At 42.8% G+C, this 20,268-nt stretch overlaps 1 protein-coding gene across 8 annotated transcripts in view; it reads right to left on the reverse strand.

Annotated features, from left to right (window-relative positions):
* The window catches only part of EVI5 (ecotropic viral integration site 5), a 138,675-nt gene that overhangs the window by 26,574 nt on the left and 91,833 nt on the right, over window positions 1-20,268 (reverse strand). For 6 of the 8 annotated variants that reach the window (XM_075936544.1, XM_075936541.1, XM_075936543.1 and 3 more), the window contains one exon: window positions 4,674-4,769. The exons of 1 other annotated variant lie outside the window; for it this stretch is intronic. In XM_075936544.1, coding sequence (XP_075792659.1) covers window positions 4,674-4,769 — 96 coding nt within the window. Of the gene's footprint in view, window positions 1-900; window positions 1,057-4,673; window positions 4,770-20,268 lie in introns of all 8 variants that reach the window. One more of the 8 variants, XR_012905957.1, reaches the window with a different exon arrangement.

Here is a 20,268-nt window from a genome sequence, read left to right on the forward strand (position 1 = left end):
GAAGAAATCCAGCAGGTCATCAGAATTTTCAAACTTTCTGGAGTTCTACACTCAAGTTCCAAGCTTTTAGCTGGATCTTGGCATTTCATTGGACCTTGCATCAGAACTCTGGGTACGTCTAGACTACATGCCTCTGTCGCCAGAGGCATGTAGATTGCCGCTTCATTTTACTATGTCTGGTAGCCTAATTTAAATAATTGCCACTTCATTTAAATTTACATGGCTGCCGCGCTGAGCCGACAAACAGCTGATCAGCTGTTTGTCGGCTCAGCGCGATAGTCTGGACGTGTGGGTGTCGACATCAAAGGTATTTGTCGACCACCCAGGTATACCTTATCCCAGGAGGCATACCTGGGTGGTCGATAAATACCTTTGATGTTGACCCCCGCGCGTCCAGACTATCGCGCTGAGCCGACAAACAGCTAATCAGCTGTTTGTCGGCTCAGTGCGGCAGCCATGTCAATTTAAATGAAGCGGCAATTATTTAAATCGCTGCTTCATTTTACTATGTCTGGTAGCCTAATCTACATGCCTCTGGCGACAGAGGCATGTAGTCTAAACGTACCCTCCTTCCAAAACAAGTAGTTCCTAAAAGGGGAGACAACTCTTGGAGTCAAGGGACCCAGGGCCAGAAAGTTTAAGGAAGCTATCAAGTTCACCCCAGCCCTGCCCAATCTTATCTTCTTGCCAGAATCATCAAGAGGAAGAACAGAAGGCAAGGAATACATCAGACAGAGTAGTTGTATGAGAAGGGTTGTGTCTTCCAAGTCTTTTCCTTCCTACACCTAGAACAGAAAAGATCCAAAGCTTTTGTTCCTGCAGAAAGCCCTATTGTTCCATTCTCATTTGCTTGGAAAAGGTTGTAATAGTTGAATCAATGCATTTATGTGTTGAACTTACCATTGACAGATTGCTGTAATGTAGAGTTGTTTCTTCTGTCTCCTACAGAGAAAAGTCTCACTTGGCCTCTGCCAGTTGAAGGAATCCTCTGCATTCCTGTTGTCTGCTCTCTGTTCCTGATGACTCAATTCAGGCAGCTGATGTTCTTTGTGCATTCTGTTGAAAACCTTCTCTTTTAGCAAGAGTATGATAGCTCCCCAAATCCTGAGTGTCATCTGTTCCAATTCTGAACCCAACAGAAACTGTACTTCTAGGCTTGTCTGCACAAGAAGTGCTACAGTTCTACTGCAGGTGAAAATGCACTATGAAGAAATCTCTCTCAAACGTATTAACATCTCTGCAAGAAGTGGTAGCTATGCTGGCAGGAGCAGCACTCTTGCTGACATAATGCTGTCCATACCAGAGCTTATGTCAGAGTAACTTATATCATTCAGAGGAATGGCTTATCCATGCCTCTCAGTGATATAAATGGTTATACCAAAGTGAGTGGTAGTACAGACCTGGCTGTAGTGGGGCTCTTACAGCTGAACACCTCAGCACAAATTCTTAGAGGTGTTTTAAGCTCTATTAGAAGCCTTATTTTATGAGGCGACACTAGAGAGGACCAAGGCAAATCCCAATGCAACTCCCAGGAGCCTCTAGAGTGGCAGGAGAAAGAAGCAGCTTGCTGGTCACTAGACCTGTGGCTGTGAGCACTCTCCATAATCTTTATAAGGGTTAGTTACATTAGTCACTAACCTGCTCAAGCATCTCACCTCTTTTAGGAATACAAATGTATGAGGAACTAGCACACTTTAGAAGTAGCCCTCTGTGGACCAGCTATTACCAGTGTTCAGTGCCTTGTGGCTAGAGGTGAATAACTATAAGAGAGGGTGGGGAAGGAGAGGTTCAACAGCTTGGGAGACTCAAAAGGCTCAGGTGGATCCCCTTTAGCCAGGGTCAGTCATACGCCCCCTCCCCCTCCAGGCCATTTTTCCATGTCATCCATCCATGAAGCAGAGCCACTGAGTTAAGTGGTTTCCTGTGACAAAGAATTAAAAACTAGAATGGTGATTCAGTTCTGGGGCTCATACAGAAGGAAGAGGATTCTACCGAAAAAAGTAGAACATGGTAATAATATGACAAAACTTGGAATGCCTCAATACCCCCATTCAGCAAGGTACTTAAGCTTCTGTGTAAGTCATATCAGCAGTCCTATGGGAGGCCTAAGTCTCTTAGTTAATTCTCATGTGAGACATTCCATTTTTAGTACAAATGAGCTATTCTAGGGCAAAGAAAGCTTTCAAAACTTCTTCCAGGTAAAGTATTTAGATACATAAGCTTCAGTTTAAAACAAAATTTGTTTCATAATCTGATCTACTGAATTGCTCTGTTTTAGATCAATTACTGCTGCGTAAAATGAACTTAACTAGATTTTCTGATGGAAACATCTCCATTTAGATGCTTGTATGAACGTAGCATTTTCCCCCCTCATACACAGCAACAAATACTTATGTCCATGCCGATATTCCACACAGAATCCAATCTACGCATTCTGGGCTGGAACATCAGTTGATATAAATTGGCAGAGATTCATCCATTGCAGAGTACCTATTAGTGACATTTTCCAGCCGCAAAGAACTTTCATTTTACAGCCAGCTCTAAATTTGTGCACCTGATTTAAAGATATGTAGCTATAATACATTAAAAAAAGAGAAACTTCACATAGATCCCATGAATTCTACTCAATACATGCAAGCCAGCTGAATGGCTGCAATCAGCATATCATGTACAAAACATTGCCTTATCTTCAGGAAGATGAATTTGCAGGTTTATTCTTAACGTTTCTATCAATTTTTGGAGAAGTAGACCCAAAGATCAGTTAGCTAAAGGAGAAAGTTTGTGGCCACTGTTGGGCCACACAGAAAGAGGACATCTCTTTTCAGTACAAAGTTGTATTACTATACTTTTATAGCTATCTGCTAAAATATATTAATCCTAAAGAGGAAAGATTAAAGAATGAGGACCTGAGCCAGCATATTTTTGCTTCATCGTTTTGTCAAGACACTCTTGCATTAAGATTTTTCCTGCAAAAACACCCGAGCAAGCAAAAAGATGATAGATTAATGCAAAATCATTTATTGTTGATTAATATCAACTCTTAATTAGCTAAATTCATTTCAATTCACCTACTGGTAGAAATGTAGGGCCTGTCTACATGATTTATTAGTCCGCACCAGAGGAGTGAAGTTCTAGTGCATACTTGCATGTTGCACATCAATTGGCTGATGTGGACCCTGGAGGTAAGCACTAAATGTTCCTTAGTGTTCATTCCCATAGTGGAATAGCTTTGTCAAAAAGTTTTGCTTAGCCATTTAGCTTTTGACAACAATGAAGTTTAACTTAATTGTTCTTTTTTCCAAAAATGATTGTGCTGAAGTTCCCTGACTTCTTTTGATCCTCTTCCATTTTCCCTGAAGTCCGTTGAGTCTCAGTTACACATTTAGCTGGTGAAGCACTGCTCCTTAGTTACACTATATTTTGCAAAAATGTTTATATGTTCCAAGATTCTGGAAGTAATTTACCATCTCTTAAAGAAGACTGAGGGCATAAGCGGGTTAAGTGTATCCATTTAACATAATAAAATTATTTAATGTAACATGACAGGATATTGATTTTTAAATTTATCTTTAAGTGAGTTTAGAGCGTACTAAAGGTGCTGCATTGATGGCCCTAGAGACTGAAGTCCTTTATCTACAGCAGAGGCAACAATTTAAGATTCTCTACTACACTGTAATCCTCAAGAGACAGGTCCTAAAAAGGTTGAGCCTTTTAAGATTGTGTTTACTACAGTAGTTTGTACATATTACAAGGACACAAATTGAAACATGGCAAGTAAGCAGTGTGATTATTTAAGAAAAAACACTGGAACAGGAAAGGCAAATAACTGAACAGGCTGCATCGCAATGCAACTAAGATTTCAATCAATTGTATCAAACCTCTATTTGGAAAAGTGAACAGAAGCAGTCTTAAAAGAAGCAAAGATGACTACCTAAACACTGTTCACAATGCAGAATAGCCACAAGCATATCTCCATAATGTGAGGAGACAAACAAATGAACTTTACCAGTCAGGGTTTTGGTTAGATAAGCCTTGTGTTTAAAATCCTCCAGAGTCTTTATAGTTAACAGAAAATTACTAAAATCTTGATATCAAGGAAGTCTGTCAGGAATTTCATCGGTTCAACGTTGTGGCAATTTTTAAAACAAAGAAATCTGTTAACTGACATTAAGCAAGCATCCTTTTTTAGCAATCTCAGTAATACTTCCACGAAAAGACCTTTCCTCTCAACGGTAAATACCACAAACCTGCACACAGGCTACATGCTAGCACAAGTGCAATTTAGTTTAATTTATTTCACCTTTAAAAGTGTAGCAAATGCAGAAGTTATTTTAATGCTAACAAAAGCTTCTCATGCAGTGCAGCAATTCAATACTTGGTCAACCAGTGCTCATTGTAAATCTTTCCTAAAAGCTCACAAGAATTTACAAAACATGCACATAATATTTTAGAGTTTTGGTCATTTTAGCACTAATGAAAAGATTCACAAAATGTTGATTCCTTATGTTTAGGTCAAAACTCACTAAAATTAGAATGTTATTTTTACAATGTTAAGTGAAAAACATTTTAACTGCAATTGTTACTCATAATCAGCAAGAACTACTTTGCTGTTACAAGATACTAGAACATAAGATATAAATGAGCAAGATGACAGCTTTTTTTTCATCACTTACCTCATGATTCAGCTCTGCTATCTGATCTTTCAGTTCTCTAATATACTGGTTAGAGTCAGAGTTATTAAGCTGACCTTGAATTTTTCCTTCTTCTTTCTGTTTTTTATAAATAAAGAAAGCATGTTCAAAATCATCACGCTTACAATATATAGTCTTATTTCAGAAGACTGTCTCAATCAAGGATTTAAAACCAAGCTTTTCACTTCTAGATCATGGATTTAAATCTGACAGATTAGCAGTAACTGAAAAAGGTGACCATGTGAAGATGGTACTATGGACTTTATGAAATGAGATAGTTGTCTGAGATTCTAGCGAGCAGCAATAATCCCCAGATAGACAGCCATCTATTCTCTACACAGACTGCTACTAACAGTCTTAAGGTTTACATGGCATAGTCTGAATTAGCACCTTCAGTATAGGGTTGAGGCACACAGGCCGAGCTCTGTGGGGAGAGTCTGAAGAATTGAAGCTTAGTGTGTGGAAGCCAGCATATATCAAAAATAAACCCTATGAACAAAGTATTCATACAAGTGTGATCTCTCTCATCGATGCAACTTCTTCAAAGTAAGGAATACCTAGTTATGGGACACTTGTTATTTGGGCATTAAGGTACAGCTAACATGATTCCTCTGATACTGAAAGTTCTGCATTATCATCAGGAACTTCCTTCTGCCTTCAACTGGCAAGGAAGTGTAACCGGACATTTGCCTGCATTTTTGGTTGTGTGGGGTTATATCACCTTTGTCAAACCTTAGCCACTTTAAAATAACATTTCTGATTATCGAACTTCACTGTTTAAGTGTAGGAGGGCTTCAGGGAGTATCAAGGAAACAGGAATGCCCCCAAGCCCTATGGAATATAGGGGAATGGAAATGTCTGAGATGGAGAGGTTGAGGACCCAAGTGTGTATAGGAGAGGTAAGTGTCTACACTGGTGTTTCTTTAACTGTATTCCGTGGCACACCCGTGTGCCACGGAGATATGGTGACCATATGTCCCTTTTTTTTCTGGGACAGTCCCGGACTTAAAGACACCCAGTGCTAGCGCACCGCAGCAGCAACTCCCCGCCTCCACCCAGCATGTAACGGCTCCCTTGTTGCTTTGTGCGGGCAGCCAGTGGCACGCAGTGTCCAGAGCTCCAAGCTCCCATGCAGCATGTGCCGCTGTCCCGCAAGCCCCTCCCCCCACTGCGTGGCCCTTCCCTCCCGCTGCGGGATTGCCTCTGCCATGCGCTCCCAGCCTGGCCTCCTCCATCCACAGGCAGCTGCGGAGCCGCTCCTGAGGGCTGCCACCAGAGTCTCGGCAGTGACCGCGCAGAACTCAGCTAGAGCGCTGTAGAGCGAAGTATGTTTGGGCTCTGCCAGTGTGCTTTGTGGATGGCCCTCTCACCCGCCCCTTCCCACGCTGTGGGAGAAGCAGCAGTGCACAGACCCGCTCGCTCTGCCGCACTCCGCAAGCCAGATATGGGAGGGTGGGGTCTTTCTCTCCTTCCCCCCCGCTCCTCCTAATGGGAGCCAAAGCTAGTGTGGTCACTGAAATACAGCACTAATATTAGCACTGCGGGCAACCTAGCTCCAGGTCTGGCAAGGGGTCCTGCCCCAGAAGCAGCTGAGGCCAGGGTTGCGGGGACTTCTGGGGCTCAACCACAGACTCCAGCCCCACAAACTGCCAGGCAAAAGGTGGGGGAGGGGCTCGGAGAGAACTAGGGGGAAGGAGGGTGGGAGAGGAAGGGGCTTGTGCTGAGGGGAGGGGGAAAGGGCAGGAGAAGAAAGGGGAAGGCACCAAGGGACAGGGGTGCAGGAGAGACAAATGCCAGGGGGCCAAGTGGAGACAATGAGGAAAAGGGCAGGAGGAGGGCAGGGAGGTGTCAGTGGGGGTGGGAGGTTAGAGGGGACAGGGTGATGTTGGAAGAGGAGAGGGGAAGGCACTGAGGGCAAGAGGAAGCAAGGGGAGGGGGAGGTGCTGGGAGAAGGTTTGAAAGGAGGGGTGGGCATGAGGAAGGCGGGGATGGAACAAGTCATGTGTGAGGGCACAGAAGGGTATGAGAGGAACTGGGGCAGCGGGTAGTGAGGGGATGGGCATCAGGGAGAAAGAGGGAAAGGGGGCAGGGGCAGAGAGGGAAGGAGGAAGCACCAGGAGGGTGCAGGGGTAAAGGAAGGTGCAGGTGCCAGAGGATTCTGGGGGTGAAGCAGAAGGGCAGACATCTGTAGGGGAGAGACAAGTACCAGAGGAGAGACGGTTCAGTGGGGGGCCAATCTCATCCCCTATGGGTAGGAAGATGGTGGGAAAAGTTCTTAGAGGGGGTTACTTTTACTTCTGGTCATGTGTCCATCTTGACCCTGAGAGTCAGGGGCATAAGTAAACAGAGGCCAGGGGTGTAGGTAATATGTCCCTAATTTTTGTTCAGAAAATATGGTCACCATATGCGGAGAGAACAGAGTTCAAATGGTCGTCCTTAAAAGGGGCAAGCTTCGCTCCCCCCCCCCCCCAACAAAAATTGTTGGTGTTCCTCAGTCTTAAAAAGTTTAAGAAAAACTGGTCTACACTCTTTTACTTTACTATGACCATAGGGGTGCTGGAAACGGGGGTGCTGCAGCACCCTTTATCTTGAAGTGGTTTCCATTATATTCAGAGTTTGGGGTTCAGGTCAATGGATCTCAGCACCCCTCACTATAAAATTGTTCCAAAACTCCTGATTTTGATGGTGCCACATTGGGGAGCTTGTCAGTAGCCACACTTACTCTATAGCTCAAGGACAAAGGTGTATGTGGAAGTTTAAAGGCCTGAGAGATCACAGCACTAGCGTTTGTAGCTTCTCTCAGAGGAGCTTCTTCCACCATGTCCCAACTGAGACAATTTTATGGCAAACCTATTTCGTCTCTATTTAGTAGTCCTAGCACAAGAGGGTGGCTCTCTCCCCGTGGGCAGTCTGTGCTTTCAATCCCATTAAAATGGCCAACAGTGACCATTTTCACTAAGGGGTTAGTATCCCTCATACAGCAGTAGCCATCTTTATTGAGGGCATGAGCATTTTAAATCCTATTATACAGTATGGGAAATGGCAGACATTTTAAATATGGAAAGACTGAATAATGGCAGACATTGGCCTCATCGTTATCAATGTTCCTGAGACACAATATGACCTCACATTTACATTTGAAGGTAGCAGCAGTTTTAACTATATGTAAACCAGTCATTTGTTAGAAAAAGTTTCCAAAAGAAGTCAGAGACAGGACCTTCTTGAAAGTCTCATTTTAAAAATAATTTTAACAGATTTAGTAAAAATACCTAGAAATTTGTATCCTTTTCTCACGGATCATGGATTATGAATAGGATGTAGCCATTTAAACTTTTTAATTTATTGAATTAAATTAGGTTGAGACTGCCAAAATAATTTGAAATTTGCTATTGCAACCTTAAATTATACCTTTATAATGAACTAAATTATAAATGTTGTTTATTAAAACACCACTGATAGCATCTATTTGAATTTTAATAACCTATAGGTAAAAAACAAATTGAAAAATTACACTCGAATTCTGAAAATTTAAGGAAAGAATCTTACTTTAATAGTCACGTGTTAAAAGTTAAGCACATATTTAAATGTTTACAGCATTTGGTACAAAAGCATCTTAGTTGCATAAAATACATGTCAGGGCAAAACTGACCCTACGTTAACTATTTTGGTGTGACTTTTTATATAGAGGCCAATTTTAAAAAAATAGTCTAATTTTAAGCTCATAAGTAGGGTCCCACCAAATTCATGGTTATGAAAAATATACCTCAGGTCATGCAGTCTGGTCTTGTGTGCTTTTACTCTATACAGGCAGTCCCCGGGTTACGTACAAGATAGGGACTGTAGGTTTGTTCTTAAGTTGAATCTGTATGTAAGTCGGAACTGGCTTCCAGATTCAGCCACTGCTGAAACTGACCACCAGTTCTGACTCACATACAGATTCAACTTAAGAACCCCAAGCGTCCCCAAGTCAGCTGCTGCTGAAACTGATCAGCAGCTGATTCCAGGAAGCCTGGGGCAGAGAAACTCAGTTTCAGCAGCGGCTGACTTGGGGACGCCGGGGGCAGAGCAGCTGGGGTGCTGCTGGGTTGCTCCAGTAGCGCAGCTCCTTGGCGCTACTGGACCAACCCAGAAGCACCCCAGCTGCTCTGCCCCAGGCGTCCTGATTCAGCCGCTGCTGAAACTGACCAGCAGCGGCTGAATCAGGATGCCTGGGGCAGAGCAGCTAGGGTGCTGCTGGATTGGTCCAGTAGTGCCCAGAGCGGCGCTGCAGGACCAACCGGCAGCACCCCAGCTGCTCTGCCCCAGGGTCCACAACAAAAGCCTGGTCTGCTGGGGGGGGGGGCACACTAGCTGCGCCCCCCCCCCCAGCAGACCAGGGACACGGGGAGCAAAGCCGCAGTGGCAGTGGGGTGCCGCGCCTCTGAGGCTTTGCTCTGGCAAAGCCTCAGAGGCGCGGGACCCCGCCACGGCTGTGGCTTCGCTCCCGGTGCCCCTGGTCCGCTGGAGACGGTCTCCAGCAGACCAGGGGCACCGGGAGCGAAGCCGCAGCCGCAGCGCGGTCCCATGCCTCTGAGGCTTTGCCAGAGCAAAGCCTCAGAGGCACGGGAACCCACCGTGGCTGCGGCTTCGCTCCTGGTGCCCCATGTCTGCTGGAGACCGTCTCCAGCAGACCAGGGACACTGTGAGCAAAGCCGCAGGCGCGGCGGGGTCCCGCGCCTCTGAGGCTTTGCTCTGGCAAAGCCTGAGAAGCGCAGGAACCCGCCGCTGCTGTGGCTTCGCTCCCGGTGCCCCGGTCTTCTGGAGACCGTCCCCAGCAGACCAGGGGCACCGGGAGCAGCTTTTCTCGCCCCGGAGGTCGAGGTGGTGGATCGCTGCCTGTGAGCTCTGGGGCGAGAAAGCCCCGTTCGTAAGTGCCGATCCGACATAAGTCGGATCCCCGTAAGTCGGGGACTGCCTGTATTACAAAGATTTCATGGGGAAGAACAGCATTTCTCAAATCATGGGTCTTCATCCAAAAAGGGAGTTAGAGGGTCACGGCATTGTCACTCTTACTTCTGTACTAACTTCAAAGTTGGGTGAGTAGCTCAAGAATAGTGGCTGTTGGCCAGGCACTCAGCCTGCAGGCAGTGCCCAACAAGCAGCAATGCAAAAACAAGCGTGCCAATACCATACCATGCTTATACTTTTGCACTTCTGCTGGTGGTGTCTCTGCCTTCAGAGCTGGGCTCCTGGCCAACAGTTACTGTTCTCCAACATCTCAGTTCTAAAGGCAATGCTGCTGCCAGAAACTGCACAGAAGGGTAGCAGTACCGCAATCCCACCTACATTAATCTTTCGATCCTCCCATTACTCCTTCTTGGATCAGGACCCATACAATTACAAACATCCTGAAATTTCAGACTGAAATAACTGCAATCGTGACATTTATGATTTTTAAAATACTTAAGACTGTGAAATTGACTAAAATGAACCCTGAATTTGAAGTCCCACTGAATATAGCCTAGCTGAAGAAATGCAGCTTTCTTGACTTGTGAAAAGGGTCAATGTGTGATGTCTGTTCCAAATATGGTGGTAGCCAATTGCATAGTAATTTATATGTGAATTTGTGTTCACACTGGATGCTCACATGGCTTTGGATTTATTTTTATTTTATTTAATCACAGATGAGCATTTTAAGTGTGAAGGTTTTTGGAACAATTTTATGTTTTCCATAGCCATTTCTCACTAATAATTACAAACTTAAGTGTATAAAGCATCCATTCTAGCAGCTTAAGACTAAAGTGGAAAGAAGCTAAACATGTGAATAAAGATCCAATTAAACAAGATTTTTAAAAATCCAATTTGGAGTTAAAAATTGCCTACACAGGCTACACATTTGATGAAGATTTAGTACTCTTCACACCAGCCAAGAACCATCATCTTCCTTCTTTAAGTGGAATAAATTGAATCTAGAATTAGAGGTCTGGTAGCATGTTGGTATCAAAACATACTAGTTATAGGAGGAAAACAGTGTTTCTTTTTTTCAAGAATTGCCATAAGAAGCATTCATGGAAAGCCTCTTAAGACAACTATGAAATAAAGTAACATTATTCACAAATACCATGAAATTAAGATTAAAGTTAGTGCCCTGACCTCTCAGGGTACTGTCTTTTAAACTTCATGGCATGAATTAAGGAGCATCACAATGCACTGAATTTTAATTCCCATCAGTTTGTCCATAATAATGACAGATACAATTTTTGTACTTAAAATATGTAACAATGATACCGTAAAAAGTATCCACTCCAGAATATATTACTAAACTAATGGCTAATCCATATACAACACTTATCTATCCATAGAATGAACAGCCATAGAGCACAGAAATAAAATGAAGTAGCAACTCCAGTACTTCCTGCATCAGTGCAGGGCTGTTTTAGTTTTAATGCTTTGACTTGTCTAGTTTTAGAGGCAACCTAAAGGATAAATAATGTAAAACTGTGTCCCCCTTTTATGGCAGCTTTAAAGTGTTCCTGATGTTTCTTATACAAACAAAAAAGTTTCAGATTTTTCCTTTCTTCCTTTGTTAGAGCACTGACCAAAGTAAAAGGAGTAAATAAACAGGTGGAAAGGTGGAAAAGATTCAGTTTAGGGTTTTTTTGGGGTTTTTTTAAGTAATGCCCAATAACATCACTCCCACTGTAGACCAGGAATATCCATTAGAATCAGGCCAGCGTATTTCTAGATAATTCTGTGTAATAGCAGGAATTCAAGGGAACATTGCTGGACCTCAATCATTTCTATCTTCTCAATCTAAATCAGTTTCAAATCTACAGAAAAGCCAATCTAGCATACAACAAAGCACAATGTAATTATATGGAAACAAAGCGAAGGCCATGCTATGAAAAATGAAGGTGTGAACGTGGCACTTTCTTCAACAAGTCTGCTTACTTCAGTAATTGAGTTTTTGCTGCTTCATTCCTGCCAATATCCCAGAGCAAACTCAGCTATGACAGAACGAACTGATTCTCATCCTTTGGAATTCAGTTGCCCACAGTTATACAGGTTAAACCTCTCTAATCCGGCACTCTTTGGTCCAGCAACATCCGTGATCCAGCATGATTTTAGCTAGCCAGATGTCTACTTACCATGGGTGTGGCCAAGTTTTCCATGGTCCATAAAGTTTGTTTAAAGCCACCAGTCCTGGCTCTCAGTGTTCTGTGCTTTTATTTAGCTCTAATTTACTCCTAAAGGTCTAAAAGCCCACTAAGTAGGGAAAGTGTTGGTAATGCTACTAGACACTTTGGACCTCCTATAGTTGGACAAATTCTCTGGTTTGGCACCAGCTAGGTCCAGAGGGTGCCAGACTGGAGAGGTTTAACCTGTATCTTTACACAAAACATACTAAAGGCACAATTTTGCCTGCAGAACCTTCATTGTTGGTGATACAAGGGAAGGAAAGATTCCAATTTATCTTTCAGATTTCATGGCATGTGTACAACTGGAAGTTAGGAAAAAATATTCTCATTCACCAAACACATTTGATGTTGAAGGAGTTGACATAGGGAACCCCACAAAGTCATTTTCAACAGTGTCACTGTTCAGAAAAAAGTGATGCAACTTCCCCTTGCACCACAAAGCCCTCGAAGTTTGATGTTATTGCTCTTAGTGACTGTAATGGGCAACAGATTAAGTCTAGCTTCAGCAGTTTATGAACTGCAAAGAGGTAGCACAGGAGAAAGAAAGCTGGTCTTAGGACAAGATATGAGAGACTTCCTTCAGGACTGCTGATCTGTCTACATAGTGATGGAGAATTTATTTTCATTAGCATTCTGGTCACCTCATAGATCACCTCATAGATCACTTAGTGAAAGTCACTAAAAAATAGAGCTATGAATATAAATATTTTGAAAAATAATAATTTACTAATATTAGGTTTGAGAGTTTACATCTCCTATGTAACTATTTAAATTTGCTATTTCAAAAATAATAATAAATAATAATATATGGAGATATACCTATCTCATAAAACTGGAAGGGACCTTGAGAGGTCATTGAATCCAGTCCCCTGCCCTCATGGCAGGACCAAGTATCATCCCTGACAGATTTGCCTCAGATCCCTAAATGGCCCCCTCCCTCAAGGATTGAACTCACAACCTTGGATTTAGCAGGCCAATGCTCAAACCAATGAACTATCCCTCCTCCCTCACCAACCTGTTGGAAAACATTTGGACATTATTTAAGAAATGCTAATAGTACAGTCTAAAGATTCAAATTTCTTACCAAAATTATTATCTTGCCTTGAAAAGACAGTAATAATGTAGTATAACTAATGAATCAGTGTCATGAATACAATTTTATATTTTTTAAAGAAAATAAATGTGATTTAAGACAGATATTTTAAGAAATTATTTTCTGTAACAAGTTGAGCTCAACTGTTTTCTAGTAACTTTCATACAGAAGTTTCTGATAAGCAGCACAGGGTGGAGAATGCAACTAATATTTATGAGGGACCTGATTTGAGATTCTATTTCAGACTAGCAGTTAACAAGCTTCCTATTTAAGAGAGCAGAGCTAGCGTCAATTAAACTTGGATAGAAGATTTTTAGTTTACCTGCATTAAGGATAAGACTGAGCTTTTGCATCTTAAGGTTTTTTTTCCCCTGAGTATCTTAAGAAAGTTTCATACAAGAGGACAAATGAGTCATTTACACAGCTGTAACTATCCTTGCGACTTTACAGTACTAAATTAATTGTTCTGCATGCATTCTGAAAATTCAGGGACCGTCACAAGGTCAAGCCAGTGCAGATAGTCAAATGACTTTTTCAAACTGCTTAAAGATTTACAACAGGCTATTTCTTCCTAAGATTTTCCTTCCTCTCCAGTCCCTCAGAAAAAAGTTAAGATTATCTGCATTACCTTCTATTCTGGTGATATCTATGTATTCTTGCCTGCTATCTTGATCAATATAAGGCTGAATTTTTCCACTGAATTGTCCTTTAGCATCAGCAAGCCTCCAAGGAAGATCTTCCATAAAATGGTTCAATTGTGAAAAAGCCCAACCTTAACTGTGGATTTTGTGACCACTCCACCATAGTATCTTAACATTTGACATTCTCCCCCTCCCCCCCAATCTCTTACACAGTATAACTACATATATTTGTATCTTCAGAGAACAGATAATTGGTTAAGTGTAACATAAGAGCAAGGGTTACCAGTTAACCAGCTACATCCCTACAGATAACCAGAGAAGGCTAAAACACACCAGCCATCGTGTACAGACTTCTGCTAACACACCATAATTTTAGATCGCTGTCACAGCCTAGGTGGTGCTATCTTGCTGCCACTGAGGAAGAGATTGGTAAAAATACCACTGCATGCCACAAAGATGGTGAAGCACCCTGAATCTCCAAACATTCATTGACCTACAGATGGAAGCTACACAAAGTCTTTTGTTTGGGTCTTTACCACAATGCTTTAAAGAAAAATATAATTATTTATCAGCTTTGGTTTTGTAAAGAGACCTTATTTTGGGGACATAATTCCAGTCTAGCCTTTAATACTGATCTTTCTATTTAGTTCCCAGACATGCTGAAAATGTATTGTTTGAGAAGTGGTAGCTGTACTAGGGACCTGAATTAATACTGAACTGAAATAGAGGGATAGGGAACTGATGAGGTTGAAAATGACATGGAAATGGACAGGAACTGAAAAAAAAAGTGGAGCTATAACAAGTACTGAATGGAATTGAAACCAAGTTAGACTCCAGATAGTAACATTTCATGAAATTTGATATGTAGGTTATTTCCCCCCACAATCCACAACTTAAATCTATTACAAGGATTTGATGCCTGTGTTTACTTGTGTATCCTCCTTAATTAGTTACCAGAAACAGATCTGGATTAAGCACTAGGCTCAAACTGGCCTGGGGCCTAGGTTTTTTATGGAGGGAATGGGGGGAGGACTATATAATGATGTCACCGTGTGCCTGAAGAAACAGACTGCCATCATGAGGCTGCATGCCCCTGTTGAAGGACGTTGCTTTACAGAAACCAGCAAATGCATGACTACTGCTGCCCCTATCTGCTACAAGCAGGGAAGAAAAGAATGCACAGCCTTACCTACTCCATACCAATTAGTCCAGCCTCCAGCCCCAGCCCCCTAAGGCATAATCTACCCCATAAGAGTCAAGTACCTGAAGATAGATGCCAGGAGCCATCACAGCTTCAGTAAGGTGCTCCCATCTACATCAGGACTGGAGACCTAAGCTGCTACCACAGCAATTCACAGGGAGAAGAGGACTCTGGGGCTACATCTATACTGCAGGCTTTTTTCGGAAGAAGCTTTTCCAGAAGAGATCTTCCAAAAAACAAAAACAAAAACAAAAACAAAAAACCTCTCCTGAAAGAGCATCCACACTGCCAAAGCACATCAAAAAAGTGATCTGCTTTTTCAAAAGATAGCGTGCACACTGTATCTTGCATTTCAGCTATGATTACTGTGGACAGGAGTGGCCACCGCGGCACCTGAGCTTTTTCCTCTTTCCTCTTCTTTCAAAAGAACTCTCTCTTCCCTGTCTACACATGCCTTTTTCCAAAAGAGCTCTTTCAGAAAAAGGCTGCTTCCTTGTAGAAAGAGGTTTATCAATGTTGGAAAAATCCTCCGTTCTTTTGATTTTTTTTTTTTTAAGAATGCGATTGCAGTGTGGATGTAAGTGAAGTTTCTCCGGGAAAATGGCCGTTTTGCCCAAAAAACTCTGTAGTGTCGACATAGCCTGGGTGGAGAAAATGACTGTAGCAGTCTCTGGCTCTTGTGGGGGGGGGGGGGGGGGGGAGGGACTGGTGAGAAGGAACTCACCCAGCAGTTTGCACTGCTTACCTCTGCCTTTCCCTCTCTGGTACGTCAAACTCTCCCTGAGCTACTACTGCCAACCTTCAGCCCACTCCAGCAGTATGAGGTGAGACACCTGATTAGTGTCCAAGCATGTAACACTTTGGAGACTGGATAGTGCCTAAAAGCCAATTGGGTATATTGTGCTAGGAAAAGAGAAGGCTTCTAGCCTCCAGGAGAAAGGAATAGGTCAGAGTCTAAGTTCGACTGGATGCAGCCCTTTCCCCTGCCACACCCTCTGACATGGGAATCTGCAGTGATTGATGGTGGTTCAACTACTGACATCCAAAGAAAGCTAGAACACTGAAGGAAACGAGGACAGCAAAAGCGTGGTGGCTTACAGTGCTAAGAACAAGAGCCGAGTAACACCTGTTCTCATCCGTTAGTATAGGATGCTCAAGAATGGTGTAAGTCCCCTGCACTCAATGTCTTTCAAAATAAACAGTTCCTCGATAAGATTTTCAAATAGAGATTTAAATTGGTGCATCTCCTCTGAAGTTGTGATACGAATAGCAGCCAACCTTCTGATTTCAGAGGAGCACTTAGTAAGACCAAAGAAATAAGGAACACTTTTGTTAGTTTAGGATATGAAAAAACAGAACACATGAAGAGGTTCTGTTGCTGAAGTTATGCTTGTTAGTATGCTTGCATTTGAGAAGTCTTCTAAGGCCAAAACACACAAAACGTATGCTGTTTTAAATGGTGAGAACAAAAAGAATGGCCATAATACTGGGTCAGGCCAATGGCTCACCTCGTCCACTATCCTCTCCAACAATGGCCAATGCCAGATGCTTCAAGGGGAATAAACAGAATAGGGCAGTCACCATTTCTAACAGTCAGAGGTTCAGGGACAGAGAGCATTGGATTGCATCTCTGTGCTGCAGAAGCTGATGCCCTATCCCTGAGTTCACTGGAGATCCCACTCCATCTCCCTACCTTCAGCAGGTCCCTTATCGTGCCTTCCAAAGCCTGTGTTGGCTGTCTAGTCAGGGTTGGCAGGATTTGAACCCACCACTCTGTGCTCCCCAGGCAAATGACCTGGGGATTTATCCTCCATGAATTTCTTAATTCTCTTTTGAGGCTCATTATGCTTTTAATCTTCACAATGTCCCTTGGCAAGGAGTTCCAGAGGTTGACTATGTGTTGTGTGAAGTATTTACATGAAATAGGGGTCAACCAATGAAATTAATAGGCAGCAGGTTTAAAATGTGTTATATGAAGGAGTAAACAACGGCTATGTCTACACTGCAGGCAAGAGCTCTTCCGCAAGAAGGCAGTGTAGACAGGCAACAGGGGTTTCTTGCACAGGAAAGTCCTATGTCTAAAATGGCCATCAGAGCTTTCTTACGCAAGAGAGTGTCCACACCGCCACGGACGCTCTTGCTCAAAAGCACATGGCAGCGTGGACGCACTCTTGTAAGACCTTTTGCACATGAACTATTGCGCAAAATGGTTCTCGTACAAGAAGCCTGCAGTGTAGACATAGTCTTAGGGTACGTCTATACTGCAACACTACTTTGAAATAACTGCCTGCTGTTAAGACATGGACTAAGTTATTTCGAAATAGGTTCAAAATACTGCCAAGCTAGAAGACTTCTTAGTCGGACTCCTGTAACCCTTATTGTACGAGGAATAAGGGAAGTTGGAGGAAGAGTGCTAGACACTCCCTATTATTTCAAAATAAGCTATGCAATTAAAGTAGCTCAATTTGTGTAGCTTATTTTGAGTTAAGCCCTGACTTTTGAGTTAAGCTTTGAGTTAAGCCCGGAGGCAGAGTAGGGGCTGACCCTTCCCCCAGGGCCATCAGCTGCATGTAGCCTAGACTGAGGAACTGCTCGGGCTGCAGATGGCCCCCAGGGCATGAGTTTGAAATACCTGGCCTAGACAGCAGACAAAGGTCTTCTATAAATCTGTAATGATATAAAAGGGATCTGGTTGCCTTCACCACCAGCAAGACCCTATACACATATTCAGCGACTGTCTGGCTGTGGGTTTTTGTTGTAGTACTTAAAGTTACATTTTTATAGCCCTATGTCTATAAAGCATCGGTTCTGGTCTGGTGCTGGTCCACGCACTGCTGGCTGCCACCGAAATTGAAGCCAGCTGTTTTCAGCAGATCAGCTTCAGCAGCCATGGTGGCTGATTTTGCTCAGTGGCAGTGCTGGGACTGAGGCAACAGCAGGATGCTGCAGAGCAGGAGGCGCCTCCATCCCTCCTCCCACCCTGGTAATGGTGGCCCAGCCAAGGCCCTGTGCTCCCCCCCACCTTGGCGCAGCCAATTTTGCTGGCAATAGCGCTGGGGCTGAGGTGGCATCAGGAGGTGCCTCCCTCCCACCTTCCACCCAAGTAAGATGCGGCGTGGCTGGGGCTCTGTGCTCCCTCCCCCCACCAATGGCTGATCCCTCTATCCGCATGGTAGTAACAACCACACTGCTTGGGGACAGCTTTGCTCTGGGGAGTGCGAGGGTGGGGTTGGAGCAAAGGGATGTTGACTAAGAGCATTGTGGGGGTCACAGGCAAGAGGGTATTGGCATCGGCTGTAGGGGTCAGAGGTTAAAGGGTCAGAGGATATGGGCTGTAGGGGTTAGGTTCAAAGGATGTTAGGCATTGATGAGCAAGGAGCTGGGCTGGGGCTAGGTGGACAGGCAATATTTTACTTGCATAATCAATATGCAAATAAAATGTTGCCTGTCTGCCAAAATTTTAGCAAATGGGTTTGCCAGTCCGCAGCATTAAAAAAGGTTGGAACCACTGCTGTAAAGAATAATTTTGAAATGTGAAAAGGGGACAAATTGTCTCCATGTGACTGCACAAAGCTAAAAGAGGTTGACAGCATTATCTCAATGGTGTTAACTCTGAAACCTAGATAAAGCCATTTAGAATGTCATTTTCAAAAAGATAGATAAGAAAGAACTAAATTTAAATGAGCTGGATCTCTAACTTCCTTTGGCTTCTTTCCTGCTCTCAGTGTGTTGTTAGCTACTTCACTAATTGGGCTAGAAGAAATATCCAAGCTAATGTGCTTATTAGGGATATTAAAATTAATCAACTAATCAAACAGTCGATGGAATTTCCATCAACTATTTGATTAGTTGATAAGAGAACCCTTGCCTTTCAAATGTAGCAAGAGGCCTCCCAGCTGTTGCTACATTTCAAAGGTGAAAGTGCTGCACAGCATTCCAGTTTTGAAATGTACATTGCAAAGATTGAAACACCACGTGGAGCCCCCGCCCCCTCCCATGGAGCGGGAGGGAACTGGGGGAGGAGGGGGGAGTGAATAGTAGACTAGTGTATCAACTATCTGATAAGCTTTTGATTACCGGATAGTTAACTAGTCAATTAGTCGCTTACATCCCTTGTGCTTATCCCACTTTCCCAAACTGCCAGTTAACCAAATAGTAGATGCTTTAAATTTCCTGACCTACTAAAAAGCATTTATGATTTGTCGAGAGAGAGCAGCATAATGGAAAATATTTTAAACAAGCTCCCTTTTGGGGCACAGATCGCAAAATATAAAAATACTGTGCTTACCAATCGTATTATTTATTTCCAATTTAGTTTAGAAAACTTTATTTTTAAATATACCTTAAAATGCGACAGAACCAACTCTATACCTCCTGGCAGAAGTAGTCCTCTGGGTTCTTTGTTGCCTTTCTTTTTAAGTCCCTGCCCTAAATTCCTATACTGTTGTTGCAATATTTGTGGCCAAGGAGGTTTTGATGAGGCTTCCTTCAGAACCTATTACCAGCTATGAAGCAGCTGGAAGAGAACATTCTCCATCCACCATCTTGCCTGATGCTAAAAATACCACTACTCACAGCTCTCAGTTCAGCTTCCCATAGCTCTGTTCTGAAATAAAGCCACAGTATTAAGTGCTAAGCATCTTCTTTTTAAGTGTTTTATTTTTAAGAGCTGCTAGTTTTATCTAACAAACACTATCTTTTCTTCAGTACAGGACTGTTTCAGAATTGAACTTGTGAATTCTAAATGGAATCTTAGTCTGTGTAAGGCAGAGATCACACCATTAAAGGAAATAACAGAAGCAATTAGTAATCTCTCTTTACATATAGGTCTAAAAAAATCTAAGGTTATACATAGGATGTGGGTTTTTCTTTGGGAGCACTATTACAGAAAATCTGTGGTGTTAGTGGAGGTCATGACACAAAGCAGAGTATCTGGTCTCTAGGCAAGTAATGAGTGTTATTTTAAACACTATTCATTTATAAGACAACTGAAGACTAAAATTTCCAAAAAAGACAAGCAGCAAACAATTTTGACAGGCAATATGCATGTTATCAGGACAGTGGTTAAGAAAATAATTACGCCTAAGCATTTTAGAATTTCAGTAGTGTTTTCAGATCAGAACGCATACTCAAATGTCAAACTACACCTATCTTGTATCGCAAGGATAGCTGAACGCCAATGAATGAATCCCCTTCCCACAAAAAACTATTCATAATCCTAAGTTTCTCAAGAGTGTTGCCTCTGCATGTTCACACTGGTAGGATGCAACCCCCAACACTTCCTGGTGCTGCTGATCTGGTAGAAGTCTAGAAAGGTATTGCAACAAGCATCCTCTTACAACACTGAATGTCAAGAGTCAATATTACAGGAAAGCCAAGAGGTCTCAGCCACCACAATTCCTTCCACTAAACACAGAGTTCCATTAAGGAAGTCTAAGGAGGAGGAAAAATATGCCTATTATAA

This window comes from Pelodiscus sinensis, chromosome 9 (genome assembly GCF_049634645.1).
Source record: "Pelodiscus sinensis isolate JC-2024 chromosome 9, ASM4963464v1, whole genome shotgun sequence".
Taxonomy (NCBI): Eukaryota; Metazoa; Chordata; order Testudines; family Trionychidae; genus Pelodiscus; species Pelodiscus sinensis.